Source organism: Miniopterus natalensis, chromosome 8 (assembly GCF_054644295.1).
Source record: "Miniopterus natalensis isolate mMinNat1 chromosome 8, mMinNat1.hap1, whole genome shotgun sequence".
NCBI classification, from domain to species: Eukaryota; Metazoa; Chordata; class Mammalia; order Chiroptera; family Miniopteridae; genus Miniopterus; species Miniopterus natalensis.
Genome location: NC_142088.1, coordinates 42275233 through 42296313, shown reverse-complemented (window position 1 = coordinate 42296313; position 21081 = coordinate 42275233). Strand labels below are relative to the sequence as shown.

Here is a 21081-nt window from a genome sequence, read left to right as displayed (position 1 = left end):
AGGAAAAATTTCAGGTACAATAACAGTCTGTAAAAGATTTCAGGTAGTTTTGTTTTTGTTTTTTGTGAAGAGCTGTATTCCTTGTGCTGAGAACTTGATTCATTTGTGCAGATAAATTTTTCAGTGACTTCAGAATTCTTAAGACTTAGGTGATATGCTGCTGACATCACTTTTCCCACTCACTTGTTTGAGGCCCTTCTGCAACTTGTTCTGTAAAATAGCAAGTCCCTTCCTTACCGCTTCCACATAGTCAGAACTTCTAAAATCCAAGAGTTAAATATCACCCAGGTTTTCTGCCTGCTCATGTGGAAAGCAAGTCCTCTTTCGGATGTCTAAACAGTTGGAAGACCTTGGTGTGCCTATCATGTTTAACCCACAGTGACGGGTGATTGGCAGCATAACAGCTGAGCGACAGCCTTTTGGCCAGTAGTTCAAACCCCAACACGAAGAGCCATAGCAGGATCACGGCTTGATTTGCTGTGGCCATGACGTCTGAATCACCAAGCACAGAGGCGGAGGCAGAGGTGACAGCTGGTAGCCATTCTCCTCAATAAAGTTGTGACGGTTGAGATGTATAAGCAACCAGATCCTGCTAATTTCACAGACTTTGAGCCAAGTGCTTAGTGTCAAAACCAGCTATGGTCAATGATGCAAATGGCTGTGAAGGGTCCCTCATCCACAGCAAGGCTCTCCCCACAGACTCTTTCCTGCTAGTGGGTTAGAAGCAATTGGATCCTGCTTTCCAGCCTCAATCCAGTTTGAGGAGAAGGAAGCCTATCCTTTTATATTTTTACAAGTCAGATTTATAGAGGTATTGTTTATATATAGTAAAACTCAGTTTGATAAAATTGGATGAACACATACAGCCAGGTAACCCCCTCCACAATCAAGAACATTTCTGAAAAGTTCTCTCATGCCCTTTTGTCGTTCATCCCTCCTCCTCCACCCTCAGCTCCTAGCGTCCACTTATGGGTTTTCTGTCCCTATAATTTTGCCTTTCCAAAATGTCATATAAATGGAGTCATACGGTATGGAGACCTTTCAGTCTGGCTTCTTTTACTTAGCATAATGCTTTTGAGATTCATCAGTGTTGTTGCACTTATCAGTTTATTCTTTTTCATTGCTGAGCAGAATTCTAATGAATGGATGTACCACCGTCTTGTCCATTTACCAGTTAAAGGACATTTGTTTCCAGTTCTTGGTGATCATGAGCTATAAACATGTATACCTGTCTCTTTTTCAGAAAAACTTATAGAAAAATAAATAACTTTGCTTTATAAAAACCAGAACTGTGTGAGCAACTTATGGTTTATACAGAGCACTTTCACTCACCTTATTCCTATAATTACCACAGTAACCTTGAGAACTAGGTTAGGAATCTTACCCCATTCTGTAGATGGAGGCTAAGAAGCCTCCCTGCAGCCCCGACTGCCCAACTCCTAATCGGCTGTCCTTCCCCCAAAACATTTTCTGAACATCCTGTCTGGGCAGAACACTCTGCTAGATGCTTTCAGGGCAGTCATAAAACAACATAAAAATTGATTTTTTTTCCTTCTAAGTGGAACAGCCTGATATTCCACATTATGTGCTATCAAGCAAATGCAAATTAAAGCCACGAGATACTATTATGACCCCTAGTAGAATGGCCAAATGCTGGAACACTGACAGCACTAAATGCTGGTGACGATGTGAAGCAGGAGGAATTCTCATCCACTGCTGGTGGGGATGCGAAATGGCACAGCCACTTTGAAAGAGAGTGCAGCAGTTTCTTAGAAAACGAAACATACTCTTACCATATGATCCAGCAATTGCTCTTCTTGGTGTTTACCCAAAGGAGTTGAAAACTTTTGTCCACACAGAAACCTGCACACAGATGTCTCAGGCACCTTTATTTATAATTGCCAAAATTTGGAAGCTACCAAGGTGCCCTTCGGCAGGGGAATGGATCAATAAATTGTGGTACACCCAGACAGTGGAATATTATTCAGTGCTGAAAAGAAATGAATTACCAAGCCATGAAAAGATCCGAAGGAACCTTAAATAGATATTACTAAGTGAAAGAAGCCAATCTGAAAAGGCTACATACTGTGTGATTCCAACTATATGACCTTCTGGAAAAGACAAAACCATGGAGACAGTAAAAAGATCAGTGGTTTTCAGGGGTTAGAAGGGAGGGAAGGATGAGCAGGTGGAGAGGAGAGGATTTAGGGGTAGTGAAAATACTCTGTCTGATACCACAATGATGGATAAATGCCATTATCCATTTGTGCAAACCCGTAGAATGTACACCGAGAGTGAACATTAATGTAAACTATGGACGTTGGGTAATTATGATGTGTCAGCGTAGGTTCATCAGCTGTAACGAATGTACCCCTCTGGGGGGAGATGTTGATCATGGGGGAGGGAGGCTGTGCGTATGTGGGGCAGAGGGTATATGGGAAACCTCTGTACCTTCCCCTCAGTTTTCGTTGTGAACCTAAAACTGCTCTAAAAAAGTAAAGTCTTGAAAAAGGTGGTGGGGTGGGGGGAGTCTCGAGCGGAACCGGGACCAGCGCACCAACCTGAGCCTTGAAAGGAGGACTGGCCTAGGGCCAGTTAACAGCCACAAGAAGCCAACAATCCACAAGCCCCCGTCCCTTTAGAAGCAGGCAGGGCATAAATGACAAGAAATAGGCCACCCTTAGGCTGACTGGAGGCGGGAGAGGCGAGCGGCAGTGTCCCGCTGCTTGGGGGAAGGGAATGCCCCCAGAGCACGTCCCAGATGGGGCGAGAAGCTGATCTCGAGGATAAGGCCAACCCTCCCTCCTCAGCTCCCAAGTTAGAGAAAGCAATTACCGCACAAGGCTTTCTTTGAACTCAGTCAAAGTTTGGCTGGGATAATGACTGGAGTTAAGTACTGGAGAATCAAAGTGCAAAAATGCTCTCGCAGGCCTGAAATTACTAGATTTGTTTTGTGTGGGAGCCAGGATTTCTGATGCAGCTGTAGGGGGAAAATATGTCAATGAGATTCTATTCTTTAAGGAAAATGTTACTTTTGCAATGCTGTGTTTGCCCGTCGGACCTCCCACAAGTTGGCCACTTTATGTTCTGATAAGATGGCTGCTGACCAACTGTCACTCCAGCCAGAAACCACACTGGCTCCTTGTGCGATCTACCGGCAGCAGTGAGCAGGGTAAGGCTGGGCTTTTGTGCCTCATCTGTATGCGCCTTCTCTGCCAGGTACAGTGGGCTCCCTTTGCCAGGTCCATTATGAGGGCAGGAAAGCTTACCCAGCCTAGATCTTTAACCAGGAAATCTACCCAGACAATGCCCCAGCGGGAGACAGTGCTGGGTCTGTCCTCTGGTGGGTCACCTCCTGCCAGGCCAGGCCAGGCAGGGCCTCCTCCTGCAGCAGCCCAGGCACGCGAAAGAAAAGTCTGGATTCTTACTTTCATTTACAAAGGAAAAACTCAAAGAGTAGGGGTTAATGATTTTTAAATGTTTAAATAAGTGGGGATGTACCATGTAATATTTAGGAATTCAAATTTTAGGGCAAAACTACTTGGGTTTGAACCTTGGCTCTGCCACTCTCCAGCTGTGTATAACTCCTGGGCAAGTCGTTCAACTTCCCTGTGCCTCTGTTTCCTCAACTATAAAATGGGAATAATAGTGGTTTCCACCTTTTAGAGTTACTATGAGGGTTGGATGAGTTCATTCTTGTAAAGGGCTTAGGAAAAAGCATGGGGTCTAATTATTCATACAGTTGTGTTTGTTAAATAAAAATAATGGATATTTCCCTAGATCCTGATCCTAATCCTTCCCCCCTCCCACCCGTCTACCAAGTCAAGCTGAACACATGTACCTGATCTTTTTCTTATTTTCTATTTCAGTCCTTAATATCTGTCAGCTCCCCTTCCTCATATTAGTTTTCTATGGCTACCATAACAAATTACCCCAAACTTCATAGATTAAAACAACAGAAATTTATTCTCTCACAGTTCAGGAGGCTAGAATTCCAAAATCAAGGTGTCAGTAAGGCTGGTTTCTACTGGAGGCTCTGAGAGAGAATTCTTTCCTTATCTGTCTCTCCTAGCTTCTGGTTGTTCCCTGCAGTGCTCGGCATTCCTTGGCTTATAGATCCATCACTCCATTCTCAGCTTCCTTTGTCACATGCATTTTCGCCGTGTCCCTCTGTGTCTTCACATGGACTTCTTATAAGGACACTAATCTTTGGATTTAAGATCCACCTTAACCCAGTATGTATGACCTTATCTTAAACTAATTATATCAACAAAGACCCTATTTCCAACTAAAGTCACTTTCTGAGGGTCCAGATAGATAAGAATTTTGAGGGAACACCAGTCTACCCAGTTCATCACCTTAAAATTTCATGGTGCTTTCCCATCTGTTATCTCTTTTTAGTCTTTCTGTGTTAGAATCAAGCTCCACGAGGGTAGGGACCATGCCTCGTTAAGAGTAGTCTGAAGCAGCTGGCATTACTTAACATGGGAACGCTTCCTGGGCCACCTTAAAGGAATGGAAAGACATGGCACCACCAGGTTGGGTGTGGAAAAGTGATATCTGAGGTAGGAGAGTCACCCAGAAGGATGGTGAGGGACAGGATGAAAAAAATCTCATTCGAGGAAATAAAAAAGGGAAAAGTTCAGAGATCCCAAATATTCTAGTATGGTGTCTCCAGAAGTAATGCTGGCAGAATTGGCAACAGCCAGAGGCAGAAGGGAGATTTAGGACAAGAGGGAGCAAGCTTTAGAGAAAGGGGGTGGGACAGAGTTAGAGTTGACTGCCTCAGGGCACAGCCTAAAGAATATCTCCTCTGTAGGAAGGAGGGGTCCTGCTGCCAGTATGGTTTCTTCTAAAGCCAAGGGACCCACTTGCAAAGAACCTGCCCTCTCCCGATACCCAAGGTAGTCTGAAATGTTGGAACATCTTCAACCCAACTTGACCTTGAGGGTCATGGAGAATGGAAGGAGAGATATAATACCTGGGATAAAACCTTCGGTATTTTTTTACTCAAGCCATTGGCTGTTTTGGTAGAGAAATATTTAGGTGTTTATCCACATGAACTAAGCTCACTAGATGATAAAAAGCTGCCGTTGTGATATTCCTCAACTGAGTAGAGTGTGTGACCTGTCTTCTCTGTGACAGCATAACTCGTTGTCAACCCACAATTTGTGTGAACAGGGCTGCAAGAGGAAAGGAAGGGAAAGGCATGCCTGAAGGCACAGATGTGGGGAGAAGGAGACCTTGCTCCTCTTTTTACTTGCCTAGTTCCCTGGTGGCAGCCACAGAAAAGGCAATAGGAAAGCCATCCATTTGTCAGATCAGAAGCCCTGGCCTGGTGCACTCATGACCTCTGTCACCAAGCTCCCTATTTGACTAAAGTGATCAGTGAGACAGAGAGGTTCCCAAATTACTCAACATCACCAACCTAGGAGGGAGTCCAGCCAGGACAGTTGTTAATTCTCTTGTCTCTACCATTATGCCCCTTCCAACCACACTGTAATAAATCTTAAAAGCAAACACCAAATCTGTTGAGATTCATCATCCTAGAGCCTCGAACCATAAGACAAATGTGGATTTCCCTAGCCAAGTTGTATCACCCAGTTTGGTATCTTATCTAGGTACGGGAACATAAAGTTGAGAAGTTTCTCCTTTGTTTCATTCCACAGGGCACCCTTCAAACCAAAGCAGTGATCCACACCTTGTTGTCACAAGGGGCACCAGGGGAACTACCCAGGTTCAAGACTGCAGTGAGCCTGGTGAGCACAAAGGTGAGGTCATTAGAAGTTTGGGATGTCCCTGAATTCAGTGACATTCCAGAGAAGGTTCCAGAACTGGAAATGATCATCTGATGGGCCCTTCTGTCTGCCACTCTTTTTTTCTATAGGGAACAGCTATAGAAAATTAAATTCCAAGGCAGCCTTGCAGGGGACCCTGAAAGGTGATTTCACAGAAGGGGAGAGAGTAGACAGAGATAAGCTACTGACTGCCTCCTTTCAGCTGGCCCTCTTGGAGCTCACCTGACATGTTTCTATCTGATTTACCTTAAGATTTATGATTCTGACATTGTACATAGACCTCAAACTAATTGAGAACATTCATGGGGGAGGGAGGACTGTGGACAAGAAATTATAACTTAGGTATCTGGTCTAAGCCTTCCATTAATTAACATCATTGTAAAATGAGAGAATTGGACTAATCAGTAGTTTTCAAACATTTAAAAAAATATTGGAATCTTCCCTTTTGGTAGTTTGCAGATCCCTGGACTTCTGCTTGAAGAAGAGCTATGATTTCTTAAACACAACCTTTAATACCAATGCTACCATTTTAGAAAACGTGAGGATGAGTTGCCATGGCTGGATTTTATGGTACAGTTGCAGCAATAGTTTATCTACCAGGCTGAGCAATGAGGCCCTGGGTACTTCCAGCTCTTTTGTAACTTGTCACCCAGACTATGTTTTAAGGAAATACAGAACTGGAACTTTCCTGGGGGCCAAGAAGGTTAGGGAGTGGGAGAAAAAGAGAAGGGGAGATGCGAGGAGCAGCAGTATGTCTTGAACTTGAGGAGACCTGGAGGTAGAGACAATGAGATACTTTCCACTTTCAAAAAAAGGATGTCTAGCTGTTACTGATCTATGATCTAGACCCATTCTCCCTGGCAGAAGCCACAAATAAGGTCCTACTGTTGTAATCAGCACGCAGATGTGTCTTGTTTGGCCAGACAGTGTTGCCTTTCTAAAAATCTTTGAACCTAAATGTTTTTAGATTGGGTGTACATTCTTGGTTCACCACAAACCCCACCACTCCCACACTCTTTACCTGACACCACACACATTTATGTTACCTGGGTGGCCCAAAGGCATTTGAGTTTACAGCACCTGCTCTGTTGTTTTTTTAATTTTTCTTTCTCTCCTGATAGACAAATGCTTTTTCATCTTATTTCAAAATAGTCCAGTAAAGAATTGGCTCAATTTTCCTGGGAAAATGAATGGCTTGTAGAGCTCAGGCTCACTTTGGAAGGATCAGGCTCACTTTGGAAGGATCCATCTCCTCCAGAGCAATCCCTTTTAATATTGCTGTATTTCATTAAACCAGACACTTAGGGACACTTCCCTGAAGAGGGGAGAGGCCTGTGCCTGGAGAATCCTCTGTTGTCACACCTGCACACACCTCAAGTCTGCTATTTTGTGAACATTTCTGCAATTTAAGCTCATCATTTGTTTCAGCCATGTCACTGGTTTAATTCCTTTAACTTGCCATAGTCACTTAAAATGAGTCGCCCTATTTGACTTTTCTGGTTTTTTCCATATCTCCATTTCTCCAATCTCCTTATTTAACAATCTACCAGAGATACCAGATGATTCCAACTGTCACCAGGATGTATTTCAAGTACTTAAGAAGTTTGATAACCTCCTTATTTTTTACTTATCTATTTTTACCCTTTAAAAAAAATTGAGGCATAATTGACATATAACATTATATTAAATTTCAGGTGTGCAGCATAATGATTACTTCCTTTTTATTTAAGTTTATCTCTTTACTCTGACTCAAATCCTTCTCCCTGCTCTTCCAGCAAAGCTGGGGGATAGAGGAACAGACGTCAGCTAAGCTTTATTAAGGATAATCTCTAAGTTTCGGTTTGGTTTTATACTTCAAATTACTCTTAAGAATCAATATTTTGATGACTGAAGTGTAAATGAGTAAGCAACATGAAATAAGTTTTCCCTTCAGTTACATGAACAGAAATTCTGTGCATTTTTATTGGAAACCCAGGCAGAGTAACCAGGGGCATTTGCTTGCTAAGCTCCAAGTACAGGCGTTGATGCCTCTTCTCCTTCTGGTGGCGGACATGGCACCTTCCTAAGGAGAGTCCCAAACCAAAAGGGGAACAGAGGGCTTTCCTGGCTCTGCTTTATGCCTTTTCCTCTACGAATTGCTGTTAAACTGCTATTGCTCCTTTTTATACTGAGGATCTCAAAATAGGTGCACACAAAAGCAATCCTGGCTTTTCACACAGTTGGCACCATTTGGGCTTTAATCAGTGAGTGGTGGGTCTTGCTGCTGCTGAAATGGGCCAGAGAACAAGGTTAAAAATTATTTGTGTTGCCAGAGCTAGTGTGGCTCAGTTGGTTGGAGCATCATCTTGTACACCAAAGGTGGCAGGTTCAGTTCCTGGTCAGGGCACATACTCAGGTTGCAGGTTCCATCCCAGGTTGGAGCATGTGAGGAAGGCAACCGATCAATGTTTTTTTCTCTCTCTTTCTTCCTCTCTCTGGAATCAATTTTTAAAAAATTATTTGTGTCAATTTTCCTTCTTAATAAGGAAACAAAAGTATTTGTGTCCCACTTGTGGGCTTCTCTTTTCTTTTTATGCCATTTCTTCCTTTTATGTTGCTTATCATAGTATTTCAAGTAAGCTTGGGCCAAACAAATGTTTTAGAATCTCCAGGAGCGGGGAACCTCCCTGTTCCTTGACCTGCTGTGCTGCTCAGCAGGCAGCCCTGCCCAGCCCAGCCCGGACTAGAAGCTGGCCTACTGACTCTGTCCAGCTCAGGGCTGCTCCAGCAACTACACGATGCCGCTGTTACCATCTGTCTCCCTCACCTGGGGCCTCTATCTGTCTGCTGCCAGACAGAGGCAGCTTGTTTTCCTTTAAGCATGAGTCATTTATCCGAGCGAGGCCTGCCACCACAGAACAGGTCAGTTTTGACGATGAGTTCTAAAGGAAGGCTGCGGAAAGCCAAGGAGCAGCATGAGGGCAGGAAGAGAGGTGCTGCAGAGAGCATGGGTGGCACTGCAATGCCTATTTCTGAATGTATGCTTAGGTGCCTAAGTATTTGTTTGTTTTCTCTCAGTTTTGAGGGGCTTTGTAGATCGCAAAAGCAGTCCACAAGCTGAATCCAACAATGGCCATGCAGAGACTTCAAGCATCTCTCCTTCTGTTGCTGAGAAAAATCGGTGAGTCTTGGCCCAGCCGGTGTGGCTCAGTAGTTGAGTGTCAAACCATGAGCCAGGAGGTTGCTGCTCGATTCCCAGTCAGGGCACGTGGCTGGGCTGCGGGCTCCATCCCTAGTAGGGGGCGTGCAGGAGGCAGCCTGTCAATGACTCTCATCATTGATGTTTCCGTCTCTCTCTCCCTCTCCTTTCCTCTCTCTGAAATAAGTGAAGAAATGTATTTTGGGGGGGAAATCGGTGAGTCTTATCTATAAAATTTCTCAGTCTCAAACTCAGGGACTTTTGGTGAGTTGGAGAGAATGGAACCAGAAGTATCTCCTATCAGAATCTCCCATGTTAGAGGTCATTACCATGTGGGCAGAAGTCTTTATTCTACAGGGTAATCTGAACACAGTGCTGCCACTTGGATTCTCTTCATGGTAAAACTTGTACTTGGCCTCATTAGGTTAAAGCAGTGGTTCTCAACTGGGGACAATTTTACCCCTCTCCTGGATTTTGGCAATTTCTGAAGACATTTTTGTTGTCACAACTTTAGGAGGAGGAATTGTGCTAATGGAATCCAGTGGGTAGAAACCAGGGATACTGCTATATTTCCTATAATACAGAGACAGCCTCGTACAACAAAGAATTGGCTAGCCGAAAATGACAATAGTCCCGAGTTGGGTTTAAGCTAAAGCAAAAAGGAAGTATTATTTCCTATTTACGCACCGGTTTTAGTTAAATGTAATTCAAAATGAGTAGAGCAGAGCTGGCCCAGGGCCATAGTGCATTATTTTCCAAGTACACCTGAGCTGCTCGGGTCTGTAGAGGGCAGGAACCCTGGCTAAATGTAGGCTCAAATCATGTTAAGTAAAGCCCTCCAGGCTGTGACACCAAGTACTAGAGATTCATGGGACTCCCAGGCTCTCTGTTCTTCAGGGAAGCCTCATAACCTACCTTCTCTCAGAAAAGGTTTCCAGGCCCCATCACACATGTCATCAGGAGGAGGCAATTACAGGAAGGAATGAACCATGGTAGAGAGAAGGTCTAACTAGAATAAAGCTTGCCTCTCTTGTTTCCCCCCAAATTGATTGTAGGAACACTAAAAGTTTACTCCAGCCCTGGCCAGCGTGGCTCAGTTGGTTGAGTGTCATCCCATGCACCCAGAGGTGGCTGGTTCAGTTCCTGGTCAGGGCACATGCCTGAGTTCTGGGCCTGATTCCTGGTAGGGGGTGTGTAGGAGGCAGCCGATTAATGTTTCTTTCTCTCCTTCTCTCCCTTCCCCTCTCCCTCCCTCTTTCCCCCACTTTAAAAAGCAATTTTTTTAAAAAGTTTACTCCAGAATTTGGAGAACGAAACAGGCCATTAGAAAGTTCTTTGCACTTTTTCACTTGGAAAAAGAGGTGGTCTTGATTTGTAATTTAAAAAATAATTCTTAATTTGTTGAAACTTCTAATTAATATTTTTGAGCCCTGACAAATTTAATTCTCAATACTTCTCTGGTGGTCTCAAATTATTGTTGGACTACTGTTAAAGTAGACAACTTTTCTAAAAAGTAAGAATAGCTCATTTTTTAAAGGTGCTTGAGGAACTATTATAGACTAACATCTCATATTAGGATAACAAAGTTTAGAATGTCTTTTGCAGCAGAAAGACCACTGAACTTGGTAGGTGGAAGACTTAGGTTTTGGTCCTAATGGTAACATTTCCCAGCTGTTTGACCTTGGGCAAGTCAGTGAACTAGTCTGGGAAATGGCTCCAGCCCCAGCCTGACTCCCCTCAACCCCAGCTGATGACTAACTTTACTCAGAATTATCAGGACAGTTCTGTGAGCAACGTCCCTCCATTTTAGAATCTCAACTTATATTCATTTGTCTTTTCTCCCTTTGCTCCTATCTCAAAAGACCACAGGTCCTCTTCCTCACACGGGGCAACCCTCTGTCGTGTTCCTGCCCTCCGGGCCCTGCCACCATAAATTAGCCCACCCCTTGCTCTCTCTCTCTCTCTCCCTCTCCCTCTCTCTGCTGCCTCTTTCCCTTTTGCTTATCCCTCACCCATTCTAACAAAAACCTGCTCTTGGTCCTGTCCCTCCCTCTTCTTACTTTTAGTATCAGACTTCCTCAGACAAGCATCCAGGCGAGTTGCCTCACCAACTCCTCCCTCCTTAATCCTGAAATCTGACCTGTGCCCTCACCACATCCCTAAAACTGTCCCCAGGAAGCTTAGCTCCCAGTCACTAGAGCCTCATCTTCATCAGACTCTGCAGCATGTAGTTCGCAGGCCATGCTTTCCTTGGACCACACTCTCGCACGGGCGTCTGTAATACTGCAGTCTTCAGGCGCTTCCTCCAAGCTGGCCTTGGTTTCCATCCATTTCTTCCACTCACCACTAAAATGCAGGCAATTCTCAAGTCCTTGGCTCTCTTCTTTCTGACTTTCTACCTGGATGATATCTTCTCTTACAGGTGTATTCTCGTATCAACTCTTGGCTGTGTGAGCATGATTCTCAGGTCTCTGTTCTGAGCACCACACTTTCACACCCAATGCCTGTTGACCATGTATTCCCGATTTACATCCCAGGCCCTCACAGAGAAGCCCCCAGCAAGGCATCTTCACCCGACTTTGCCTCTTCTGTGAGTGGCACAAACACTTTCTTGTATCTTGGCCTTCAAACCTGACAGTCCTACCTCTCACTTAACCCCACCCTCAATCATTTTCTTAGCATTCTTTCTTGGTCCAGGCCTTTCCTTTCTCTCTGTTCTCTCCTCTTTACAGACCAGCTTTCATTTCTGACGTCTGATCAATTGCCCTAGAGCATATTCTGACTTTTCTAAGAACTTTAATGGCTTCCCATTTTAGACCAAAAGAGGTTCAGACATCTCAGTCTGCTATATCAAGCCTCTCCCTGTCTTGCTCCAACTTGTCCTTCAGACTCACCTCCTGTATGACCCTGGATGCACCCTCTGGCTATGGCTACGTGGAGTCAGACTTTATATTGTTCTACCAATGCACCTAACTCTGTTCTTTCTTTCCATTCCTTTCTGTTCAACTCTTGCCTATTTTGCCAAGATACATTGTCATACCCCTTTCCTCCATGAGGACCTTAATTCCATTTCAAACTTCTTGAACCTTTATAGCATGCTTTAACAGCACTACTGAAAGGGCAAGACAAAACAATGAGCTTGTGTCTAAGTGTAAATCGACCCAATGTTTTCTTCAAAACGAAAGCTGAACTAAACAAGGTACTTGGTGATAAATTGGTTTATGTCTGGCACAAGCTCCTTGTGATACTGTGAGTGGTAGCAGCTCACAGACTGAGTCTTCAGGCCACTCTTGGGTTAGTCACTCTCTGTGGCTCTTCCCATTTGCCTGGTGTTGTGGTTGACTGTATACCAGCCAGTCAGCTTTCCAAGGGCAAGGGCTGAGTCTTCCTTCTTCCTGTTTCCAGTGCATGCAATGAGTTTATCAAGCTGACTTCCAAGGCCACTCTTCAGACCTCAGATGGTTTTCCTTATTTTTATTTTTTAATTACCATTTACATTCAATATTATTTTGTATTAGTTTCAGGTGTACAGCATCGTGGTTAGACAGTCACATACTTTACAAAGTGTTCCCCCTGATATTTTCAGTACCCACCTGGCACCATACATCGTTATTACAATATGATTCACTATATTCCCTATGCTGTATTTTACATCCTCGTGACTAATTTGTAACTACCAATCTGTACTTCTCAATCCCTTCACCTTTTTCACCCAGTCCCCCAAGCCCCACTCCCCTCTGGAAACTGTCGCAGAACTCCGATTTTTATGAGAGAAATGTTCTTCCTTCTCCATTTTGGGGTGGTGGCAGCAACAACAAGGTCCAGAATAATTCATCAGATAGTGTGTCAGGACCTCCCCACTTCAGGGGCTGGGACCCCACTTTCCCTCTGTGTTTGATGGTCTCCTCAGTGCCCCATGGATCAACCCAGGGATTAAAAGGAAGGCTGCCTGGGAGTGGGCATGATGGGCATAACAAGGAGAGCTGGGACATGCCAGTGATGATGCTCACAGCATCAAGTGACTGAGCTCCCCACAGACATGAAAGGGTTCCTCAAAATAAGAGGTATGAAGACAGAAAGAAGTTCTAGTGCCGGATCAAGCACTCAGGGATGTCATCGAGGACACAGGTTTCTTTATCCCTTTGCTCTGTCATCTCAGCACATCAGCGATGCTCCTACTTATGGTCACCAGGTGGCTGAAGCAATGCTAAGTATCACTCCCTCACATGGCAGGAAGGAAAAGGTGGACGGAAAGGGAGCTTTCCTCAGAAGTGTCTCTCTGTTTGTCAGGATGGAAACCTTTCCCAGAAGTCCCCAGCATACTTCTCTCACATCTCATGAGCCAGAATTTTCAGATGTGACTCTGCAGGGGAGCTGCAAGGGAGTCTGGGAAATGTGATCATGGGCATTTTCAGCTTCTGCAGGAGAAAGTAGGCAAAGAATAAAGAGGCTGGGAAAGCAACCAACAAAGTGTGCCAGAAGAGTCCTGAAGGGGTAGTGAGGCAGGAGATAGGGTCTGGGGAAAGAGGAAGAGAAGGCAGAATCAGAGGGAGGAATTCATAAGGAAAACACAGACACGGTGAGAAATATTGCTGAGAAGAAGGACCACGGGGACATGTTGAGGTCATCATTCAGATCCATCCAACACTTATTGTGATGACAGGTCTTTTCCCACAGTTATCTCACATAATTCTCGCATCAGCCTTTGGGATGGTATTACTGACTCCAGGTTACTGATTAGTAAAGTGGACAAGGGGAAGGCTAATCGAGTAGCTTCCAAATGCTGGCCCAGAGTCCAGGGCTAGGTTGGAGGTGTCAGGTTTACCTACTTTTGTGCCCAATCAGCTAGTCTGGGGGTCACTCAGTATCATAGAGAGAATAAATGGCAGGTCTGGGGTTTGAATCCAGATCTTCTGTCTCCAACAATAACAACAACTAATATTTGCTATTCCTTAAAAGCTTCCTCACATGCATTATCCTATTTAATCCTCATAACAACCCTATGGGAGAGGCACAGAAATTTTATAATTTCTGACATTTAGAGATTACAAGTAACTTGCCAGTGTTACCCAAAGTGACAGAGTCAGGATTTGAACACGGGCCTTCCGACTCCAGAGCCTGGACTTTTAACCAGTACATTCTAATGTCTCTCTATAAGTTCCAGGCTCCAAGCACTTAATCCATTGCTTTTTCTGTTCTCTCTATGTTCTCTATAACTTTCATTGCAGCAGATCTTAAATCACAACCAGCTAAAGAATAAATCCTGTTTGGCATAAAACTGTCTCCCTGTGATTGGTGGGGGAAATTCCAACACCAAATCTTGGGAGAAAGCCCATGGGCCTGGTGGGTGGGGTTGACTTGGCAGGGAGAAGGAAGCCTCAGGTTGAAAGACATCGGTGGTTGCTGTGGCACTTCTCTGCTCTACTTCCTGTGCGAGCTTGTGCAGTGAATGACAGAATGGAAACACTCTTTTATGTCATGGGGCTTTGTTCCCATGATGGTAATCCTCCATTTTAATGCTGATAAATACAATAGAGAGGATTATGCCATTTAATTTAATTTGACCTGCATATGGCAGAGCTCTCTCAAGGCTTTTATTTGACATTCTGGAGCTCAGCTAACCTGTTGTCCTGTAAAAAATAAAGCCCCTATGAGGGAGGCAGGAGGTTGATAAGGCCGATGCAGATGTTTTTATCCAGCAGCCTGTAAAACACACACACGCACACACGCACACACACACACACACCCCAGAAGCTGCTTCGTTGTGGGCTACTTCAATGAGGATTCAGACTGAGAGTCATGGGGACCTTCGTGATTCAGGCAGCTTGAGGGGAGCTGGCACCTCGCAAGAGGGGAAAACGAGTACATATTTCTCCCGTGTGTCATCCTTGCTGCTCTGGGGCTTGGTGCCAATTGGGCTGACCTCAGAATTGATGAGCCAGAGGAACAGCCTCCCATCAGGGCCGACTGTGGGCCAGATTTTCATGTGGGCTGTGAAATACAGATTGCCACATATCTTGACAAATACTCTGCCTGGGGGGTCATTGCAGAAATATGTGGCAGTGTGCTAAGAAGATTAAGCAAAACTTTTCTTTCATATCAGTTTCAGGAGGATGTTCCCTCTCCCACCCTTCAATTCCCATGCTAATTTTTCCTCCCACTTTCACTCCCCCTGGACGCTAGTGCCCTTCAGCATATTTCCTACACCATGGCCAAGTTAGTGCATCACAGAGGACCTGTATGGAGCCAGAGGGAAGACGGCAGCAAGTGTGGGAGCCTGGTAGGGATGGTGGCCTTTTTAAATAAAGTGCTAATGATTCTGTAGACACTGTATGTGTTATCTCCTTCAGGTAGAAAGCAGATAGGCTTTGGTGACAGACCTGGGTTTCAATCTTGTTCAACTACTTACAAACTAGGAGACTTTTGCAAGTTCCTTTATCTTTCTGAACTTTAGTATCCTGCAAAAAGGAAATAATTGTGACAATTAGAGATAATCTACACAAAAGAACTAGCACAGTTCTAGAGACATAATAAATGCTCAATAAGGGACGATGGTGAGCTATTGTTGGTCGTGGTAATAGAAGTGGTAGCAACAATAGTAGAAATTCTAATAATTAAAATGTTTCTGTAAAGCTAACCTGATACAAAGAGTCAAGACTCCTTTGACTTATCTCTAGAGCTGTAGACTAAAATGAACATCGAAGATTCCAGCACTTAGGCATTTTGAACAATGCTCACTCTCTGCATTTAACTTGAGAGCCAAATTTTATTTTCCTGTGTTTCTCGCCCTTATCTCAGGGATAAATCTGAGGTTGACTTTGGGCCCAAGACTCACCATTGCCAATATGGCCAGGATTCCACTGGCACGCCCTCAAATGACAACTTTCAGAGCTTATTTGATTGTTAGAGCCTTCTCAGAGTTTCTAGACTTTAAAAATATTAATTGGTCACATTTATTTTCAAAACCTTTTTGAAGCCAGAAACTTTATCACCAGTTGAAAGGAGCTTCAAGGAAAAATCTGTTTTGAGTTATATTTTTCCTTGTGGATTTGCTTATGGCTGTACATAAATATTTATCTGAACTATTTCAACAAACCTTAAATCATCAGTGATCCTTATGCAAAGGACCCTTTTAGAAGGATTGTGGATGTCAAGAATGTCAGCAATCAGTGTTCTCTTTATAGGACCAGATTCCAAGGACCAGAGGCCTCTTAAAAAATATCTGGAACTGTTTGGTGGTTTTCAGCATGTCTTTTGTTTTCCTATTTCTGTATATCTGTTCATGCTGTTCCTTCTGAATGGAATACTCTTGCCAGTTCTTTCTTTACCTGTTGATAGTTTACACATCCTTCAAGGTCTCACCCATATGGTACCTCCTGCAGGGCCTTGAAACAGACTTGAGCCAGAAGAAGAGCATCCCAGGTGGGAGAAATAGAGTGGGACATGGCCCAAAGGCAGATGTGTAAGGGGGAGGGGACTCTGGGGAGGACGAGGTGTCCAATGGGATGAAGCCTGAGGGTGGAGTGTGGCAGTGATGTGAGGCAGAGAATAAGGCAGTTGAGAGCCAGAATATGAGAGCCCTTAAAAGCAGCACAAGATATTTTGGACCTTTAAGCCAAAAGATGTATACCTACAGTCCCTGGGTAGAATATAGTCTGCAGACATGTTTTATTTGGCTGTTCTATTTTTTATTCTTAATTCGTTTTTAACATATAAAAATAGAAAGATTTCATATAATAATTCATATATCTGATGGCTCTTGAAAAATTGGAGTAATTAGCAGCAATCTGCTGGAACTGAGTAGAGGCTGTTTTCCACTGATACCAACTCACTGGCCTACTTAATTCATGGCCTGGCTGCACCAGCATCTGAGTTTGATTCCTGCCTGTTGTGTGCAGGGCCACCGTGCAGGTAGAAGAAACAGTCTAGGCTACAGACTCTGGAACCAGACTGCTTCTTTTCCAGGCCCAGATCTGTATCCAGTTAACTCAACGACCTTGGGCAAGTTAAGCATGTTTCTAATAATGGTACCTACCTCATATGTCTGTTGTGAGAATAAACCATAGAAAAATTTTAGAAGACTACCTAGCACATAGTAAGTACGCAAAAATGTTAGCTGTTATTACATGTTATTCTACGTGAGAGTAAACTTCAAGACTGAAACTACCTGTCACTCATTTCTGTATGGCTCATCAAGTCTAGAATCTTTCGCCATAATAGGTATAAAATAAAAGTAATTGATGAATGGTTGAATAAATATGTGCTTCTTGAATTTTTATTTTTGTTGGGTCCAAAGCTAAACTTAATTACTTTATCCTCAAGAAATGCTTCCACCCAGCCAGGTGTGGCTCAGCGGTTGAGCATTGACCTAGGATCCAGGGGATGGCAGTTCGATTCCTAGTCAGGGCACATGCCCAGGTTGCAGGCCCAATCCCCAGAGGGGAGGGGGTGCAGGAGGCAGCCGATCAATGATGACTCTCTCCCTCCCCCTTCCTCTCTCTGAAATCAATAAAGATATACTTTTAAAAAAATACTTCCTATTTATCTTGAGTTTGACCTGAACATAAATAATTTTTGGTAAAGTAGGAAGCTGGCTTTCTCAAAAAGCCAACAGTGCTAGCAAAATAAGTGAAGGGAGATGTTATTAGCACTGTGTCAGTTTTCTGTAATGGATCTACCTTCCTAACTCAAAAATAAATCCCAAGTTTTGGGAGATGCTTAATTATGTGGTTTATTATTTTTTTTAGAAGCTCAGTTATTGGCCAATAGCTGTCTGTGGTTAATATCTTAATTTAATGATCAGTTGCTAGGAACCAGCATGTAGTGAACTTAATCAGAAATGATGTTGGAACACATGTTGACCTGGGTTCTCTGACCACCCCACCCTCCATGAGATCCACACTTCAAGGCAGTGTTTTTGTATCTGGTAACTCAGACAAAGATGGAGTGTCTCCAAAAACAACTTGGACAGTTTGGTATGTCCAACATATCTTATACGTAGCTGAAGTTATGACACCACCCCTCCTGTGGACAGACACGTTGGTTCTTATGTTAACCTATCCCTAAACACATCTGCATCAGCAAGTAAGGGCTTAAGCTTTGCCAGTTGACCTACAAGGTTGGATTCACTTTCTCTCTGGAAAACTTGCACGTTTACAGAGCACTTGGGTCCATCAACATTTAATTTTATTTGTATAAGCATCGTCTAAATACTCAGTGATGTATTCAGGAGTCTAAAAAGTTGCTCTTTAACTTTGTACTTTAAATGTCAAGTGTCTTTCTTCTTTTTTTATTAAAAAAATAATGCCTCTACGTTTTCTGAAGAAATCTCTATCTCTCTTTAGCTCTCTCCCTCTCTCCCCACCTCTCCCTATCTCCCCCCTTTCACAATTAATACCTACATCTCTTAAAGTTCTGGTTTCTAATCTAAAGGACAATTTCAGGGAATGACAAAATCTGGCAATTCTCCTGACCATTTCACCATCCCTTGCTCCCTTCCTACATGACCCATTTTGTGGGTATAGGAAATTCTAAAAATTCAGCACATCTCTGATATTACTTTGTTGTATCCTCATCAGGCTCAGAATGAATTTTTGAGGAAATACCTTTGCATACTGAGGCTATTTTGAAAGAAAAGAAACTTGAGAAAAGAAAATTTGCTCAAGCTGAAAACAATACGTGTGTAAAAATAAATTCTATATAAAAGTGTTTCATTATGAACACTTAAAGAAACCAAGAGTATAACCCTAGAGGTTGAAAAAAGAAACTTTGTACATTTCTACCCTTATTAACCGTATTTCATATTCTTCTCTGGCTTAGAAGGAAAAAACTGTGTTTCAGTTTCAAGTCTATTTTGTGAATTAAATGGCAGTTGGCTGCTACCTGTGGGACACAGCTTCGCCAGCGTGTTTCCCATTAGCATTGCCCCAGTCACTTTAAATTAAGGAGGAACCTGGGCGAGGCTCGCACAGACGCTCTGGCAGTGGCCCTGCCGCTCCCTGAGCATCTCACAGCCTCTCAGGCTCGGCTCCTTGATGAGTAGACAAAACAGGAGGAGGGTGGAATTTTTTCTTTTCATCTGAATGGTGTAGGTCAGGCCGGGGAAAGAGAGAGGAATAGAGAGCTCTGGTGAAACGGAGCTCTAGTGACTGCTGTGACTGGGAAATTAGATAATAAACAGTCCCTGATACCAGGATTCTAGGCCTCAGATCAACGCGGCCTGGAGGGCGGCAGGAGCGGCCTTCCTGCTCGGCTCAGACCCTCCCTGGAGGCCTCTTTGTGTCAACAAGAACAGCCAGCGCTCCTGGCCGGCTCCCAGCGCTCGGAGTGGGGCTATCATTTTTGTTTGCTTTGCAAATATCTTAATGGGAAGTGGTTCAACACCACCTATGGGTTAATCTGAGGGGTTCTGCTTGGCAGCTGTTAGCTCTGAGAACCACATGGCCGCTCTCGGGTGGAGGGAGCCAGGCTGACTGTTAACTGCCCAGCGCCAGGTTGAGGCATCTTCTTTGCTTATTGGATTTACTGGCTGGCAGGAAGCACCTTGTTGTCTTTTATTTTTAGTTTGTTCCTCCTGGGAGGGTAGAGATGTTATTCTCAGATCCAACTGTCTGCCTTAGTTTCAGCAGCATGCCACACACCTCTTTCACCTAAGCTCATTCGCATAAAATCTAAAATTTGGTATTAAAAGTGGTAGTGTGGTGGTGGAGGCAGTGGTCTCGCAGCAGGAAGAAGGACCTTGTTTGTTAGCCTGTGGGGAGGGTCAAGCTACTGCCCTGTCTTCACCCAGGATCTATAGAACCAAACAGATACTGAATTTCGAAGCAATCCTTGCTCTACCGTTCCCTTCCTTTTCTCCTCTCTTCCCGAATTTGGCTTTTACTTGTCTTGACCCATGGGAATGCTGCCTTGGGTAACTTGGCCAAGTCACGTCTTTCTGGATTCTGTCAGCTGACACTGGCACAAATGAGCTCTTTCTTTATGCTTCCTCACTGGACTTCAGGAAGGGGTGGATGGTTGCCACATAGCAGGTTAGGGAGGTTCTTAGAGTGATGACAGACTTGGAGACAGTTTCCAAATGCCCCACTTGTAAAAATGGAAAAGTTCAGATGCCTCGAGGTCCTGGAATGCCCAGCTACCTTAAGGAACAACAGTGCAGCCTTCTTTCTCAGACCTTATCCTCTCCTGAGGGTTTCCACACCTATTGTTAGGGTTGCCTGGTGGTTGAGAGCAGAGGCCTTGGAGTCCACTAGACCTGATGCTACTAAGAGTAAGATCTTGATTAACTTACTTATTTTCTCACAGCCTTTGTTTCCTCATCTTTATATAGAAGAAGAAATGGCACAATATCTCACCAGGTCGTGAAAGTTAAATGAGTTAAACACAAAGTACATGGCATCCTATCTGACACATAAAAAGCACTCACTTATATACATATATGCATAACCCATGGACACAGACAATAGTGTGGTAAAGGACTAGGGGGGAGGTGGGTGTTTGGGAGGGAGGGGATCAATGAGGGGAAAAAGGGGGACATCTGTAATACTTTCAACAGTAAAGATAAATTGAAATATAAAATAAAAAGCACTCACTGATTGTAGTAATAGGGAGAATGATTGTTGTGATCTCCAAGGAATCTGCCTTTCTTGATGTAGTCATTAGTATTATACATTCTTTTCTGAAGTATTCATTTTGAAGTCTGTTACTCCCAACCCTTTAAAATTAAGCCAGTGCCAAATTGAGAGCAATTTGAGTATCAGAGTAAATAATGATGATGAAAGAATATAATGTATTGAATAAAATAAGAATTTATGAACCACGTTGATAGAGAGAAAGAGAGAGAGGAGGAAAGAAGGGAAGAAAAAGAACCGGCAACCTTTCGGTGCAGGGGCCAACACCCAACTAACTGAGCCACACTGGCCAGGGCCTAATTCAGTCTTTAAAGCACTACAACTGTAACTCAAAAGTAACTCAACCCACAAGTTGCCTTGTGAACCCACCCAAAGGAGAGACAGCTTGCAGAAAGGAGTATCCAGATGCCTGTCATCATCATCACCCTTTCTCTCAAGCGGGAAGTTCCAGGTTCAGGGATTTGGCTTTCAGAAG

The 21081-nt window shown here is 43.8% G+C and overlaps 1 protein-coding gene across 2 annotated transcripts in view; it reads left to right on the top strand.

The window, feature by feature from the left end:
* Positions 1-21081, top strand: part of MYO3B (myosin IIIB) — a 323317-nt gene that overhangs the window by 217598 nt on the left and 84638 nt on the right. For both annotated transcript variants that reach the window (XM_087819421.1, XM_016224834.2), the window contains 2 exons: positions 5670-5771; positions 8856-8958. In XM_087819421.1, the coding sequence (XP_087675547.1) occupies positions 5670-5771; positions 8856-8958 (205 nt within the window). The remainder of the gene's footprint in view (positions 1-5669; positions 5772-8855; positions 8959-21081) is intronic.